Source organism: Colletotrichum chrysophilum (assembly GCF_026319265.1).
Source record: "Colletotrichum chrysophilum strain AFK26 chromosome Unknown scaffold_26, whole genome shotgun sequence".
NCBI classification, from domain to species: Eukaryota; Fungi; Ascomycota; class Sordariomycetes; order Glomerellales; family Glomerellaceae; genus Colletotrichum; species Colletotrichum chrysophilum.
In genome coordinates this window covers 394,809-411,417 of record NW_026517313.1, presented here as the reverse complement: position 1 = coordinate 411,417, position 16,609 = coordinate 394,809, and the positions used below count along the sequence as shown (strand labels likewise).

Below are 16,609 nucleotides of genomic sequence, written 5' to 3'. Positions count from 1 at the left end.
GTTTCTGTCTGGAATTTAGCCGCCTCTTTGCGGCAACCCCAGACAACCTTAACGACTCATGTTACTGCATGTCTGCCTCCGGACAGGCATCGTGCTGGTGGTTGGGAAATCTTCTCTGCCCCAGAGCCATCCTTGGCTTCTAACCCTGTGCCTCAATCCGGGCTCGGGTAATTTCAAGGTCGTGCCGTGGCCACGGATCGCCGAGTCAGCTGGACATTTTCGTTTGCAGGACCCTGCTCTCAAGGCTCTTTCCAAGGTCTTCCTCTACCCTTGGATGCCGATGTTGTCTGGCATTGAAGACGCCATTCAGACGGTATTCTCAACTAGAACTGAACTAGACCCAGATGTCTTGGTTCCACTTCGTTGCGATCTTCATGTTAGTCTAGCAGCTCTCCCCGCGTTCTCGATCTGCAGTTGCGGTGAGCCAGGTGATCGACAGCTGCCGTGGTTTAGAGAGGCCATCCAACTGGTGCAGACATAAGCAAGTGACCTGCGGGGTCCGACTCCCATCACTCAGTTCTGGCTACGGCAATTGAGTTTGTAGCCGTGATTAGTGCACTCTCCGAGGTTAGAGTACCATTCGAAGTCAGGATGGCTATCTTGGCATGGCAATAAGCCACGGGACGATCCCTTCAACCTGCATGCTACTCGCAACTTGACCTGGCGCAAATTCATCTAAGCCTCCATGCCTACAGTCAGTCTGATAAAATACTGGCGTCGGCAGAGAAATGGCCTGCATTAACATCGTCGGCGATGCAGAACTGAAGCAGAGTATATTGTTAAGTTTGGTGCCCTTCGTCACAAGGCCAGGGGCAGTGTGTCACTGCCCTATCAATATCTGGGGGAGTCCGGATAGGGTGTGCCTCGACTGACGGCGCTGTTTGTCACTAGCCGCCGGTCTGAAGTTGGGACCGACGTCTCAGACGAAGGGCTGCCTCTTCTAGCCACAGCCCTCTGCGAACCACGCGAGAAGTTGTGCCGTTTTACCTCTGAGACACGCTGCAAGTCTCGCAACGTTCATGTTCGCCGTGGAAAATCGCTTCGTTGGCGGCGTTGAGTCCAATTAGAGCTCAGATAAGCCATGTGACGCCGGTTTTTCCGTGGTCCAACGTAGAACTTCGCGCTGGAATTGAGGGGTAAGGTTGTTGTTGAATGGCCATGTTTCGTTGGAGCGAAACCGAGTGGCTCACTGCGACTCTTGTGTCGCGAACTTCCCATTCCAGCCCCCCGGCCCCAGTTTGCAACGTGTGGACTTGTCTGTTTCTGCAATGCGTGTCGCGAGAAAGAGAAACCAAAGACAACAAGTAACAAAAATGCGAGCGTCATGAGCCACCATTCCAGATCGGAATTGTTCAACAGCTATGGCGACGAGACAGACCGACACAAGAACTGTAAGTTGTAAGCAGGGTTGGGATGGTTGGGTGGTGGGGCATCAGTTCACAACACTCTACCAAGTCCAAAGATTCGCACGGAGCACGGACAAATACTGCTGCTTTTGCACCGTTACCTAAGCCAAAAGACGCGTCTCGGGAGGAAAGACAAAAACAATACCCCAAGATTCGCAGACGCTTTGTTTCCAACGCTCTGAGTCGCTCGCCGCGAGCCGGCATCCATGTCATCGACAACGGCCGAAACGCCAATCGCCGGAGCTGCCGCAGCCGCAGCCGCCGAGGACGGAGGGGCCGGCGGCAGCCCGGCATCGCCGTCACAGTCGCAGCCGCAGTCGCCGGCCTCCGCCCGAGCCGTTCCGTCCGGTGTGACGGTCGTCTTCGCGGAGCGCAAAAGGACGGGGCGCATCGCCGGCGCCAAGTACAAAGCAGACGGCACCCCTTACAAACGCCCCGGCCCACCGCCCAAACCCATAGAGGAGCGCGCGCACTACCAGGCCCGCGGGCCGCTGAAGCGCATGGAGAGGTCGTACACGGACCAGAAGCGCAGGGAGGTCGTCATGTTCCTGCAGAACCACAAGATCCGCGTGACGGACGAAAACGACATACGCGCGCGTAAGGGCTGGAACGGCGGCCGCGAGGACCAGCAGCCACCCGAGGAGCCCGGGTACCGGTGGCCGACCCTGAAGGAGACGTCCGACTGGTTCAAGGTCCCCGAGCGGACCGTCCACAGCTGGTGGAAGCGGCGGCAGAAGATCCTCGGGAACGCGCCGAAGAAGTTGACCAAGGCCGAGAAGAGACGGATGGCCGAGGAGGAAGAGAGGAGGCGGAAGGAGGCGGAGGAGCGGAGGGAGCAGTTGAGTGCGATCGGCTGGCCGACGGAGGCCTTGCCGGAGGTGATACCCGGGTATGAAGGAGCCTGGCAGCGGGCGTCGGAGGATGTACGGATGCAGATTCAGGGTCTACCGCAACCCGAGGCCGGCGAGATGAGTTCACGGGTAACTGCGTGGAGCGTTGCAGCCGCAACGTTTTCTCAGGGTTTACCACCCGTCTCTCCAGCTCCGCGCGCTGTGCTGCCGGTTTCTCAGTCTCCCGCTCCGCGTGCGCCGCCACCAGTCTCACAACCACCGGCTCCTCATGTGCTGCTGCCGGCCTCCCAATCACCGGCCCCGCGAATTCTGCTGCCGGCTTCTCAATCTCCCGCGCCCCGTGTGCTTCTACCAGCACCTCCGAGGACTGAAAACATCTCGGCGGTAACAAGAACGCCATCCCCTACCACAGACGCCTCCGTGCCGTCTTCTACGACAGCAACACCTGCAGCCATCAGAGAGACCACAGAGGAAAGAGAACAACTCAACATACTGGCGAGAGAGGCTATGGCTGCTTCTGCGGGTAGTACACCAGCTGCTTGAAGGCATTTAAGCCAAGAGGCTGAAAAGGAGGGTCGTTTGGCTCGCAGTTGAACTTTTACTGGCTGGTTAGGAAGCATGCAGTAAACTGTCGGAGGAGAAAAAGTGATTACCAGGAAGAAAGCGGAAATCAGAAGCAATATTCTAATACATAATACAACACAAAAACCGGATGGGCTCGAGGCTCTCCCGGGATTCAAAGCCACTGAAGTTTTATCAAAATGTCTCTCCCTGTGATGTATATGCCAAACTTGCGTGTGATATTCGATGAATGTGAAGGTATCCAGTCAATAACTTCTACTTGGGCCTTTCGTTTATTATTTCACAATGTGTGTGGATCAAGTGTTTACAGAGGAAGTAGTACTACACGCCGAACACGACGCAGAATAGTCAAGCTGCGAGGAGACGAAGAAGCCAAAGTTCAAAATACAGGTAGCCCATGAATCACGTCCGCCAGCGACGGATAAACGGGCCGCGAATTCGGACTCGGGAGCAAAGCCCTGGCACTCGAACTTAGCGCATGGTTCTATTAGTTGCAATTGACATAAGTAATCACATACACTACTATACATGACGGGGTGTACGACTTTGTTCCCGTAATTATGCGTACTTGCTGGACCTGCCGCGATACAGCATCGGAAGACAATTATCCCAACGCCTCATATCGAGCGCCCGCCTCCAACTCCTTTCTCTGTGGTACTACGAGAACAAACTGATTCAGTAAGACTACGCCGTCATCATGAGGCACCCCTTACAGTCGTGGCTCCGGCAGAAGTTGCCGTTCAGACGCCTGCCACAACCACTTTTCCTCATGCCGTTATCGACAAAAGTCGCCGGTAGAGGGTACAGTTTGATAGCATTCCGCCTTATTTAGCCCAGCTAGGTGCTCCCGGTCTCCTCACGGCGGATGACGAGAGAATTGTCACCAAACCGCCATCATCACCTCAGTCTGACGTTTATTGGCGATCGTCTTGTTGAACGTATCTCACTGTGAGACACGGGGACTCTTCCGTTTGGCCGCCCCCGTTCATTGGTGTGACTTGATGCTCTCCAACGGCTGGGCTATTCTGCAAGACATCTGGTCCATCAATGCCGCTGTGCCTAACCAATTGGCAAATCACTTGGGCGACATCATGGCATTGGGCGCCTGCGGGTTGGGCTCGCGTCCGTCTTCTATGTGGCGCCAAGGTGTCAATAGATCACAGTATCTGAAAAGTCTGGGGACTGGCAAGCATTGCTTTGTTGGCTGAAAGCTCCCGTATGTCGACTACGTGCCAAACATGCACATGTGCGGTTTCGGTTTCATCGCCCAGCTGGCCTTGATTTTGGGAATAGATCTTATTTTATTAGGTGGTCGTCTGGGGTAAGAACCTCTCGTAATCAACCGACTGACTCATTATGATCTCGACAGACTTGATACTGCCGCATTGCGGTGTGCTCATCGCCCAAAGAGTTGGGCGTGGGCAGCGAAGAGTTTACTACGCATGGCTTCTTCAGATAGCCTCATGCCGTAGACGCCCACTCAGCCTTCTTCACGTCCAGCCACTCCCCCTTTTCAACCCAGACATTCTCAAGCCACTTGGCCAGTTTCTCATCATCTGTCGGCAGAGTCTCAAGCGGAAACCTTCGCACATGAACGTGAAATTTGTATCCAAGCCTCGAGCTGAGTCCGGGGACGCTTAGGGTGTCCCACATAGTCGGTGCAGCGTGAAACTCGCCTCCCCTCTGGTACGCAATTGTGATATCGTACACTGCCTTGACATGAGAGGCCTTTCTGAGATGCTGCACGGTGGTGATGAAGCCTTTGGTTCTTGGGTAGAGGAGATGCATCGGCTGCGGACGCCCCGACTCCTTGCACCAGACGATTGACTGCTCGTACTTCTTCTTTGTGAAGCGGGTGGCCTCGCTGAAGCTGATGAGCCCTGCACTAGGTCAGTTGCCATCTTCATAGTCTCGGGATGGGCCCTCGCCAGCAGCTACTCACAAGTTGGCCACTGCCTATTAACGATGCCCGAGAAAGCTCTATCAAGTTCATGCCTGTCCTTGGACCAGTTGCGGCTCACCATGGGCATGCCCATCGCCCACAAACCCCAGCCCAGGAACGGGACGATCCGCAACTGAATCTTGGCAAAGTAGCGACACCGACCGAGCATCCCGGCCTTGATGGCCAAGGCCTGGATCATGTAAAAGTCTGCCCATCCGACGTGGTTGGCGACCACGACGGCCGACTCTCCGCGCGGAATAGCATCACCGGAGAAGGTGATGTTTGCGCCGTTGAAACGCTCAAAGATGATCTGGATCCAGTACCACACGGTCTCGGCGATCCTCGAAGACGAGTTGTAGACGAAGTCTGGGAAGAACCATTTAAACGGCAGCTGGAGGGAAATGGCGGTGTCGGCCAGCAGCAGCCAGAGCACCCACGGCGCCAAGATTGCGGCTCCCCGGAAGTGAGTGATCATATTACCGTTGCCGGCCATGACGATGACAGACGTGTGGATAACCAACCCGTCGTCAAGGCTCAAGTCGAAAGCGACAGCGAAAGCGAAGCGAAACAATCCAATTCGCTACGGTAGGGGCACGTTCTGGTACCTTCAACTCTGAATATCTGTTCGCAAGTCGCAACTTTTGGGCAGTAAAAGTCTCCGCCAAAAAAAAAAAAGTAAGCAATAAAGTTGTTGACTATGTCCTGGTCGTACTATGCGACGGACAGTAGCGGGAGCAAAAGAGACGACGGTTCGAAGCGCGGCTGAGTGATCTACCTACCCACTGGCCTTTCCCCCCCAGGGGTACCTCGCCCAGGGATGGGAATGTTTCGAAAGGGAGCCGCGTGCGCGTGACTTTCCGCGCCAGTTCTTGGAGAGGGCGTTTTGGAACAAGCTTAGGGCAGTGGGTAGTGAGTGTGATCTGGGGTTCAACTCGTCTCAGAGATGTGCGCGCCTCTCCCGCCGCTCGGTCGTTGAGGTAAGCACAAGCTACCACCGTATTCCCTGTCTGCTTTGATCGACAAGGAATCTTTTAAGCTCTGGTTCTAGGCGATCATGGGCTGAGGATATTCCATTCGATAGACTGGTTGCGACTGCAAGATGCACAGAAGACTCGGGGGAAAAGGAAACATAATACCGCAATGGTTCGTTCTCGACTAGCAGAATCGCCGGTCCCGCCGTGATTCCCAAGTGGGATACGGTATGACGGCATAGACTTTTTGGGCGAGAGAACCGTCGTCCGTCTTTGGAGCCGATGAACGGCACGTTGAACTTTGTTCCTTAATAATGGCGACGAGGTTCAGTGGCCCCTCCAGAATCCCCCAATCGGGGAACCAGGGGTTTCCCTTTCTCCCATCCCGCGGAGTGCTTGCTGATCACATGGGCCGAGTCGAGCATGCGTACCTGGTATGGAGCTTGGAAGATGCAGTCCAGCCAGAAGCCAGGGGTGAGACGTCAAAGTGCCAGCGGACCGTGATCCGACAGATGCACGACGTGTGCCGACATGGACTTGACAATGACAGGACAGCGACACACGGACTGGTGCTCATGTGTCAAAAGAGTTGGCGGCAGAAATGTCAAAATAGCAACACCCAGGAAGTCGGCCGAGTTCGCATTATTGAAGTAGGAGGTTGAGATGAGGGACTCTTGGCTTTTCTCAAGCTCGTCCGATGTTGATGCAGCAGCCATTGGGTTTTGACCATGGTCACTTGAGCCGTACCGAGGCTTAATATCCGTACGAATACTGCGGAAGGAACTTGCGCAAGGTATCCGTACATACCTTAGGTACGTGCTGATGCTGCATGGGGCGCGGCATGCCGTGGCCCGGGTTCTGGTGGTCGCTTAAGAGATATTCCTGCGAGATTTCGAGATTCGTATACCCGCGTCGGTCGGGTCTCTGGTCTTGGCTCTCTCTCTCTCTCTCTCTCGACTGCGCGCATGGCCGCAGGCAAGGTTGGGCTGGGATTCAGCTCGTCAAGCAGGCCGTCGCAGGCTGCCGGGATCTCATGCTGTTGGGGAGGTGATTTGAGAGGCTGGGCCAGTCATGGGGTTCTTGTTACGGGCGTATGAAGGCGTTGGATATTGGTCCCAAGGCATCACCGAGTCTCAGGGCTGTCGTGGCCACCTTACCTAGGCAGACCTATGTCTTGACCTGCCTGGCTGGCCTTCTCGAGTCGACCTCGACCTGACCTGACCTGAACTGAGCCGACAACCACGGAGCTCACCCCGACGCGACGAGACGGTCGGGTGTTTGCTGTTTCCTGGCGGCGGGCGTTGTTTCCAACAGCTCTGCAGGGTCCGGAGCTGTGGGCGACCACTCTGAGTCAAGCAAGTCACCCTAAGTAGGTGCTCCGTACTAAGGTAAGGTAAGGTATGGAAGCCCTTTGAAAGGCTTGTGGGGACCAGCCGCTGCTCCCGAAGAAACAGAGCGGCCACCAGGATCGAATCCAGGATGCTTCCCGCGTACCTAGGTATGGACGGACACACGCAGTACACCTAGGCACCTTAGGTACGGAATAAGGTACCTACCTACTTCAGTGCCCTGCCCTGACCCGACCTCACCCTGTGCCTGGACCTGCGAATGGGAACCCCTCCATTGCTCGCCCCGCCTGAACTAAATGGAAGCTGGCCCGGCGCGTTTTTTGTCAAAGGGCAGAACCTACCTAGGTAGGTAGCTTCATGTTGCTGCTAGTCAAGCTTCTTCTTCTTCTCCTGGCCGCGATTCGATAAAGTATCGTAGTTGAGATGTCTGCTTCGATCGGGCCTCCCCCTCTACTAACGCACCTTGGATACCTAGACATGGAAAGGAATCTCGGAAATCTTGAGACTTTTTTGACTTTGTCTGAATCTCACGCGGATTCAAGGTACTGCATTACGAATACATTCCCATACCCCCCTCCCCTCTTGACTCCCTCCTCACAAAGTAAGGTAAGGTACCTGAGGTCACTGTAAATGAGCTCTCTAATTAATAGAGCAAGAATTCCCGCTGCAGCTGTTTGCCGCCTTTTCTGACCAACACAATAATTTCCCTCCCCCTCTCTGCTCTCTGCTCTCTGCTCTCACTCACCTACCATCCCATTCGGGCCTGCATGCTGAACGTGGTGGACCGGTACCAAAAACCAGGATCAGTACGGATACACCGCACCTGGCCCTGAGTTGACCGCTGGGCGGACGCAGCAGTTGGAGTGCAAGTCGGGGTCGAGACCAACGCCTCCTCCACGGCCTGCGCCTTTCGAGCGAACCCCGCCGCCACCATAGCCTAGCAGAGAGCCAAGCAGAGCCCAGTACCGGCGCCAGACATAAATGCAAATCACTCTGGCGTCTTCTTCGTGCCTCTGTCGACTCAAAGGGCCACGGGAGTTACAGACCATCTCAGTAGCCCTACGCTTTACCCGGTGGCCAGATCGATAGGCTTGCCGCCGTTCCGCCCCGACATATCTATCTCTCTCAGCTACGTACGTCTGTCTACATCTACATCTACAAACCCTGGGTAGGGTACGGTACATCGCCTAGATTTGCGCTTCGTTGCATTGCGTGGTTGCTGCGTGGGAACGCCGATGATCCCGAAAAAGCAACGACCTCGGAGCCCTTGTCACCGCAGCCAGGCCAGACCAGCAGCAAGGAAGACGACCGACTAACAAACCAACCTCTGCTCTGCTCTGCTCTGATCAGTTCTGTTTCTAGCCAGTACCTTGGCCCAGCCTACCGAAAGGACAGGCGGAATCCGCTCCTTGATCGAATTTCAACGAGTCGCATACGGAAATCGATCAAAGCCACCCTTTCGTAGTTCGCATTCCTCGCCTCCTCCTAGCGGACTGGATTCAACTTGATCCGAACGGCGGCCTGCCTCTGCTTCTGCTCCAGCTGCTGCTGAAACCCCGCGTTTCTTCCCAACTGCCTGACCGCCGCTCGTCCTTTTGCGGCTTCTTATCGTCCATACCCGACTCGACTCGACTCGACTGGTCTCGACTGCCGGGCTGGCTGTCTGTCATCCTGTTCGCTCACCCTCCCGCTGCTGCTCTCCGCTTCCGCCATATTTGTCTTAGAAGAGCGGCGGTAGCGCCTGTTCTCGTCATCTCGATTCGCGACAGCATTAGCCACCACGCACACCTTGCCTTACGCACCTGCACCTGCACCTGAAAACCACCACACGGCCACAGCAAAAGCTCAGAAGCGAAAAAGGGTTATCTCGCCCCCGTCTCTTCGGTTTGCTGTCGGGTCTCCGTCTGTCTCTGGCTGCTGCTCCGCTTCCGCCGTCATCCGTTCTCTACCTCGTCTTCATCGCCTCAGCTTTCCCTATCTACCTACTCCCACAATACACCCATCTCACACACACACACTCTCTCTCCGCCATTCCTCCAACCCCTCTTCCCCAACCGAAAAAGTCCATCATTAGGCGGGCAGCTCAAAAAAAGGGGAGCTTCGCTGCAACCATCCCCAGACCTAGATCAAGACGCACGACATCGTCTTCGTCTGGAGTGTGTCAAACAAATCTAAAACAGGGCGGACCAATCTTCCCTACACGACCCCGACTCTTAGCCTGCCCACGCCCTGCTCATCCCCCTCACCGTGCCGCTTTGTATCCTCAGACAGCTCGGACGCCAGAATTGGGTTTCAAGTGCGGGAACAATTTCTTTCCAAATAACCATAATCGCGGTCCGGCAAACAGCGAGCGCATGATACAGGCCTCTGAATCTGGACGGCTCAATCCTCTCCCATTACACATCTCCCCCTTGCTGTGACGGCTCGCAGTCGCCGTCGTCCAACAGCCACGCATTGCCAGACGAATCGGGAGTCTGTCCGCCGCGCATCCAATCTTCCAAGGTAAGCCCTTCAGTCCATCCATCCGGTTCCTTTTCTGTCATCACTGCGAGCTGCGCCTCGAGCCGGGCGCACCTATTTGAAAAAGAGCCCACTCCCGCCATAAAATCAGGCCCAGTACCGCGCAAGACAACCTCATGACGACATGAGTCGCAACTGTTCTTCTTAAACGTGGTCGCTTGACGGCGACGCTTCTTGAACGACAAAATGACTGACTTGGGCAACATAGCTGCTTATCGCTCCCCGCCGAACCCTTCGTCGTCTCCAGCACGCAAGCAGTCGTCTGGCTCGCTACACGAGAGGGCAGCGATGGCTTCCTCCTTGTCGCCTGACCAGTACGGGAAGGCGCCGCAACAACTGCCGTACAGCGGTGGCTCCGGTAACGGTGGTGGTGGTTCCGATCAGGAGAAGGGCCCCCTGAGCTCTTTGAACCTCGGTTTTCTCAAATCCTTGACGGAAAAGAGGACGACACGTGGTAGGATACCTCAAGATCAGGTGCCAGCGGTCCAGAATCTAACAATCGGGCCTTGTAGATGGCAATCCGCCCAAGAGGAGAGGGCCGAAGCCCGATAGCAAGCCGGCTCTGACCAGGAGACAAGAACTGAACCGCCAAGCGCAACGGTAAGCTACGATTGCCTCGATAAGCAATCATCACGGGACCGCATCAGTTACTGACAGTGCGATGACAGCACGCATCGTGAGAGAAAAGAGCTCTATATCAAGGCTCTGGAAGACGAAGTGCTGAGACTAAAAGAGATCTTCAGCAATATTTCGCAAGACAAGGACAAAGTGGCCGAGGAGAACAGACAACTAAAGCAAATCCTGGCCCAAAACGGCATCCCTCTCTCGCACTACGGCGACGACATGATTAGCAACCCCAGCGCAGGGTACACGTCCAGCGCCAGTGTGTCTGGCCACAGCTACGGCCAAAATGCGTACACGCCGCCAATGACATCCACGACAGCGCCATCGGTGTCGCCCTCGTCTCACGGTCCGTCTCACTCCCACTCCCACGGTCCGCCCCCTCCCCTTCCTCAGATGATGGGCGGTCAGCAGCTGCAAAACATGCAGGAGCAGAATTCTGGCAGAAATGTGGACTTTGAGCAAGCGGGCATTGACTTCGTCTTAACGTACGATAACCACCACCCCTCGAAGGCATACCTATCACCTCCCCCGCAGTAAAAAGAAGCCGTTGTTCATGCCACCAATTCTGGTCACCGCCGGGAGTCGCGTGGTGTGAGCGATGATTATCGAAGACAAAAAACACAGTTACGGAAGGGCTTGCTAACGAGTGCGATTTTATCGAGGGTATGTACAGTCTCGAGAAACCCTGCATGAATCACATGCCCTGGCTACTAGAGAGATCAAGCGAGATGGGCGGCGAACCCTGCGGCCACGCACTCATGGCCTCGTGCCCCCCGGCGCCTTTTCCCGAACTGACGCCCGACATCCCGTTCGGATATAGCAACGTCAACGGGGACTTGGATTCTCAGCAGAGAACGTGGGAAGTGAGCAAGGGCAGCCTTTCAGCCTTGTTGGACCTTAGCAAGAAGCTCAACCTCGATGGAGAGGTCACGCCCGTCATGGCCTGGGGCATGGTTCTCGGCCACCCCAGGTGCCATGAGCTCCGCGCCGAGGACTTCAACAAGCTCACTGACGAGCTCAAGGACAAGGTCCGATGCTACGGGTATGTGCTGTTCCCGGCATCTCTTGTTCTTCTTGCATGTGAACATGTTACTAACCTCTGCATAGCTTCGGCGCCGTGATGGAGGAGTTCGAGGTCAGGGATGCCCTGGAGAACGTCTTCTGCTCCCGACCTGAGATGATGGTCTACTAAGATCTCCTTATCAAGACATTTGAGCTGTGCCTGTGCTGGCCATGCGAGGGTGTGATGTATATAAGGGATTTAGACAATCCCAGCCTGTACTACTTATTTGATGAGATGCTCAAGCGGGAAACACGAGCGTATTCTGGGAACAATACTATTGATACCATGAATCGGTAATGAGGGTAAAGCAAATAGAAAATTCAAATCACGTATTGTTCGAAGATTCAGAGATCGTTTCTTTGTGACTGAACACCTGATGGGAAAGATCATGACGCAGGCATCGACTTATTTATTCACTGCCCGCAGACCGTGGACACACGAAGGTGGCAGACCGCTCAGGTGGTATGTAGTGGCCCCGCGTCGCGTGGATACGAGTGGGTGCCAGTGGCCGCCAGGTGTCGGAAACGCAGTGCAGTGCACGAAATTTTGCCCGCTCTGCCCCACAAAGTTCACCCCACCAAAAACCGAACGTCGAAAATCGACGGCGAGAGGAGGCGCACACGGCACAGCCCAAACCCTTGAACGACTTTTCCCTCTCCAGAGCCGAATCGCTGCCCGCCGCTGCCACCCGCAAAAGCGCCCTTCAATACCGACTCCCCCCGAACGCTTGTGCAGCCCATCCCAGGACGCACTCACACACACGTTCTTCATCATGGCTCAGGAAATCGACTGGGTCAAGCTCGTCGAGACTTGCCCGGCCGGCGACGGTTGGGGCCCGCCAGTCACCAGCGACACCACTCTGAATGGCGTCCCCTATGCGCCCTTCTCCAAGGGCGACAAGCTCGGTCGCATGGCCGACTGGACCTCCGAGGGCAAGGACAGAGATGGCCGTGGAGGAAGACAGCAGTACAACCGTAACTACCGTGGTAGGTGCACTCTCCGAGAACGAATGTCAAAAATATCGTCGCTAACATTCACCTGCAGACCAGCAAGTCTACGGTGCTGGCCACGCCATCTCCTTCAACGCCCCTCCCGCCGAGGACGAGTCCACATTCTCCGTTGTCAGCAACACCCGCGACAGCACCAAGACAAGATACGGCCGCGGCGCCGTCTTCACCCGCGGCGGCCGTGGTCAGCGCGGAGGAGCTGCCACCACCACCCGTGGTGGCCGCCAGGCCATCAACCGCACCCAGCAGGGCGGTCGTCAGGGCTACGGCGGCGGCGGCTTCGACCGTGGCGGCAGATCCGGCGGTGGCCAGCGCGGTCGCCGTTTCGGCTGGAAGGACTACGACAAGCCTGCCCGCAACCGTGACGCCAGTATCAACATCAAGGCCGACTGGAAGCTGCTGGAGGAGATCGACTTCAACCGTCTCGCCAAGCTCAACCTGGATGCCGACGAGGGCGAGGAGATCGACGCCTACGGCTTCGTCTACGGTTACGACCGCTCCTACGACAAGCCCCCTGTTAAGGGCACTGAGCGCAGGCTCAACGCTATTGACCGTGCCGCTTACAACGTTACCACTTCTTCCGATCCAGTGATCCAGGACCTTGCCGACAAGGGCGAGGCCACCATCTTCGCTACCGACAGCATTCTGTCCATGCTCATGTGCTCTCCCCGCTCCGTCTACCCCTGGGACATCGTCATCTCCGTCCAGGGCAACAAGGTCTTCATCGACAAGCGCGACAACGCTGCTCTCGACATGGTTACCGTCAACGAGAACGCCGCCGACGCTCCTCTTGATGCCGCCGACGGCAGCAAGGATGCCCTCAACCAGCCCGGCGCCCTGGCCGAGGAGGCTACCTACATCAATCACAACTTCGCCAACCAGGTTGTCATCGAGAACGAGACGCAGAAGCTGCAGTTCCCCCACGCCAACCCCTTCTACAACTCTTCCGAGGACACCGACCCCCCCGCCAGCAAGGCCTACAAGTACCGCAAGTTCGACCTGTCCACTAACGACGAGGAGGAGAACGTCTACCTTGTCGTCCGTACCGAGGTCGACGCCGTTCAGAAGAACGCCATCAGCGGCGACGACCAGCTCGTCACCCTGCACGCGCTCAACGAGTTCGACAGCAAGGCTCAGGGCAGCGGTGGTGCTCTTGACTGGAGGACCAAGCTTGTCAGCCAACGTGGTGCCGTCGTGGCGACTGAGATGAAGAACAACTCCTGCAAGCTCGCCAGGTGGACTGTCCAGTCCATCCTTGCCCGTGCCGATGTCATGAAGCTTGGGTATGTCTTTTTATTACCGATTTGCCCCCTTTTGTCCAAGATGTAAAACTAACAACACCAAAGTTTCGTGTCTCGCGCCAACCCCAAGTCCAACGACAAGCACGTCATCCTCGGCGTCGTCGGCTGGAAGCCCCGCGACTTTGCCAACCAGATGAACCTGTCTCTCTCCAACGGTTGGGGTATTGTCCGCACCATTGCCGACATGTGTCTTAAGCGCGAGCAGGACGGTAAGTACGTGCTCGTCAAGGACCCCAACAAGTCCATCCTTCGTCTGTACGAGGTGCCCGCCGGCAGCCTAGACGAGGACGATGAGCAGGAGGAGGCCCCTCAGGAGGAGGGCGAGGGTGACGACGAGTAAATCTGTCAAACAGAATACACAAAATTACGAGAGAGTGTGTGTGAGCTACGGGAATCTGAATGCTCCCATCTAACCTAACGAAATGGCGGTTGTGAAACGGGAGACGACAAAGTTGAGGCAGTGAGTAAGAGTGACCTGGGAAGGGGAAAAGTTTTTTTATCCCCCTGATCGAGACGAATCGCCTGGATAAAGGGCTTGGCTTGCAGGTTGGCCGCCGGGTGAGCGGCCATTATGTAAAAAAGTCTTTTCGGCGGGTAGGCACGTATAGACGTCTATGGAGTAACGCATTATGGACATGGTTCGTTCCGCAATCAGAAATGGACTTTTGGTGAACTTTGTAGCCTCTGGTAATGTCGGTGCCAGAGAAACCTAGTATGTGTACCAGACTTCTTTGGAATGTAAGTCGACGTCATGAGGACCATTGAGTGAAATGACTCACGCTTTTCCGTTGATTTCGTGTCGGTCATTCTCCATGAGATTTCACCCGTAGCATGACAATGTTGGTTCAAATGCTTCGTCATATTTTCCCCCTGCCCATGTAATGGTTTGGAATCTCTAAAATGCCCACAACGCCGGAGTCCATGACAGGATGTCGTTTCATGCCATCATTAAACCACCCAAGATTGTCCTTTTAAAACTTTTCCTTCACTTTTCTTTTGTCCAATTCCAGCTTTTTTGTTTGCTGGTATTCCCTCTCTTAAAATCTCTCCTTCATGCGCGCGGCGACTGTTCTCAGGTTGCCGTAGACCTTGGAAGGAGGCTTTCCGAGAATTAAGCTCACGATGGACTCACGGGCCATGTGGATGTTCTTGTAGGCGCCGAGGATGTGGATCTTGCTGTCGGCCAGGACGATACGGGTCTTGCTGGCGTTCTCGATGGCGACTGCGTCTGCTGTTAGTGATAATCTCTTGGAGGACGGGTTTGCGATATGCTAGCGACATACACTTCGTCTTGCCGTCCTTGCCTGCTATGCGACCGATGGCACGGCCCTGCGCCTCGTTGCCCATGACCTGCTTGACATCTCGGATCTCGAAAGTCTCGACTACAGTATTGTCAGCAACTGTTCTACATTGCCTCCTTTTCGCAAGAATATTGCTTACTGTAGAGATCGTCCAGACGCAACAGCGCAATAGCATCGTCAACGTCGAAGCCCAGGGTAAAGGCCTTGACAAAGTCCTCGCCCTTCTGCAGGGCGCCGTCCTCGGTGGAGTGCTTGGATGTGCGGAGCTCGACCTGTTTCCTCCGCGGGTTCATGCGGACCTGAAGCTTGAGGTGCTCGACGAGAGGGGGGTAGACTGTGGGCGCGCACTCGTCAGACAAAGGTGATCCTCAAAGACATTGTGCGAAAAAACGTACTCTTGGGCCAGGCGGACTTGAGGGGGGTGAAGCGGTGAGGAGGCACCGGGACCTTACGGGTCTCTATTCTGGTGACGGGGTCCTGGAGCAACGTTTAGTCCCTGACATCAACAAGTCTTCTACGAGTATGTGGGTAGGCGCACAATGTCTCTAGCGGGCGCAAAGCGCGGGCGGTTTTCCTCGTCGACGACCATCTCGCTCTCCTCTCCGTTCTGGGGCACGCTGGGCATGATCGCATCCAGGTCTTCGGGCAGCGCAGTCGGCGCATCGAGCAGAAGCTCCTCGTCCTGCTGCTCCTCCTGGAAAGCAGCCTCGGGCGGCGGGGCGGCGATTTCGACCTGCTTGGCGGTAGGGGCGGGCATGATGGGCAGGCGGTTCGGAAGGGGAAGTTGGTGGTCGAAGATTCCTCAGGTCTTGGGATCGATCGCTGGAAATTCACAAGGACTCGAAAATGGGTATCGTTTTTTTCGGTCAGTGACTCCGGTTTGTGTGTCGGGGCGAGTCGGTCTGGCGGCGGCGGCGGGGGCAGGCGATTGTGAAGAAAAAAAGCGGCGGGTATCAATTGTAGACCGATTCGATTAAACTGCAATCCCAAATTTTTGTGTTTTTTTTTTATCGATAAGCGGATAAGCAGAGACAGAGGCTCTTGGGTGAGGGGGTCAAGGCACGGACTTGAGAAACGAAAGAGGGGACCAGAGCAGAGTGGAGACCGGTCTCCGTAGTGAACTGTGTGTCACCACCATCCTTGCTCAGCATGGCATCTTTTTGCAGCAATATTCATCCTGCTCTCCTGAGTCACAGCGCACGTTAATTGAGAGAGGCTGGCTAGAGTATTTCGGACTACCTACAGAAGAGTTCTTAACAGGCTTCGGGGCTTCAAGGAATAACGTTGAGGGTTTAGAAAGAACAGCCATACAAGCCTCACCATGCACCCTACCTAACCATTGCCTACATGAGTGGAAGCAGGGGGCCCAGGTTACGGAAGCACAGACCATGCTGCCTTTTTGACTAAATTTTTCTCTTTGCCCTGGCTCCAGCCTCCCAGCAGCAGGAGGGGTGCTGGTGTGAGGTGACGCCCCTTACGTCAGGTATCTTTGGAATGGGTCCAGCTGGGTTCAGCGAGCGAAAGCTGTGGTAGCGCGTCATGGATGACTTTTCACAGGCGCCTTCCCTGGCGCAGGTTTACATCTCAGTCACATCTGCATGAGCGCATGAAATGTACTAACATTTGCCGTGCCTCTCTCTCTCTCTTGCATCTTGTTTACAATCCGATTGTTGCAAGCCGCCCCTTACCCCC

The 16,609-nt window shown here is 55.6% G+C and overlaps 6 protein-coding genes across 6 annotated transcripts; 4 read left to right on the top strand and 2 right to left on the bottom strand.

Annotated features, from left to right (window-relative positions):
• Nucleotides 1–1,612: 1,612 nt before the first annotated feature.
• COL26b_004398 (uncharacterized protein) lies at nucleotides 1,613–2,378 on the top strand (the record flags this gene model as incomplete). Its single annotated transcript, XM_053177275.1, has 2 exons — nucleotides 1,613–2,295; nucleotides 2,342–2,378. The coding sequence occupies 2 exons, from the start codon at nucleotides 1,613–1,615 to the stop codon at nucleotides 2,376–2,378; spliced, it is 720 nt and encodes a 239-aa protein (XP_053038871.1).
• A 1,922-nt stretch (nucleotides 2,379–4,300) lies between these two features.
• Nucleotides 4,301–5,274, bottom strand: COL26b_004397 (uncharacterized protein; the record flags this gene model as incomplete). The annotated part of the gene is made up of 2 exons (XM_053177274.1): nucleotides 4,301–4,719; nucleotides 4,782–5,274. The coding sequence occupies 2 exons, from the start codon at nucleotides 5,272–5,274 to the stop codon at nucleotides 4,301–4,303; spliced, it is 912 nt and encodes a 303-aa protein (XP_053038870.1).
• Nucleotides 5,275–9,807: 4,533 nt separating this feature from the next.
• Nucleotides 9,808–10,840, top strand: COL26b_004396 (uncharacterized protein; the record flags this gene model as incomplete). The annotated part of the gene is made up of 4 exons (XM_053177273.1): nucleotides 9,808–10,075; nucleotides 10,134–10,221; nucleotides 10,290–10,730; nucleotides 10,780–10,840. 4 exons carry the CDS (start codon nucleotides 9,808–9,810, stop codon nucleotides 10,838–10,840), a joined length of 858 nt encoding a protein of 285 aa, XP_053038869.1.
• A 163-nt stretch (nucleotides 10,841–11,003) lies between these two features.
• Nucleotides 11,004–11,437, top strand: COL26b_004395 (uncharacterized protein; the record flags this gene model as incomplete). Its single annotated transcript, XM_053177272.1, has 2 exons — nucleotides 11,004–11,287; nucleotides 11,353–11,437. The coding sequence occupies 2 exons, from the start codon at nucleotides 11,004–11,006 to the stop codon at nucleotides 11,435–11,437; spliced, it is 369 nt and encodes a 122-aa protein (XP_053038868.1).
• Nucleotides 11,438–12,080: 643 nt separating this feature from the next.
• Nucleotides 12,081–13,956, top strand: COL26b_004394 (uncharacterized protein; the record flags this gene model as incomplete). The annotated part of the gene is made up of 3 exons (XM_053177271.1): nucleotides 12,081–12,294; nucleotides 12,353–13,598; nucleotides 13,662–13,956. 3 exons carry the CDS (start codon nucleotides 12,081–12,083, stop codon nucleotides 13,954–13,956), a joined length of 1,755 nt encoding a protein of 584 aa, XP_053038867.1.
• Nucleotides 13,957–14,653: 697 nt separating this feature from the next.
• Nucleotides 14,654–15,674, bottom strand: PNO1 (pre-rRNA-processing protein pno1; the record flags this gene model as incomplete). The annotated part of the gene is made up of 5 exons (XM_053177270.1): nucleotides 14,654–14,838; nucleotides 14,900–14,998; nucleotides 15,057–15,251; nucleotides 15,313–15,394; nucleotides 15,456–15,674. The coding sequence occupies 5 exons, from the start codon at nucleotides 15,672–15,674 to the stop codon at nucleotides 14,654–14,656; spliced, it is 780 nt and encodes a 259-aa protein (XP_053038866.1).
• Between the last annotated feature and the right edge of the window lie 935 nt (nucleotides 15,675–16,609).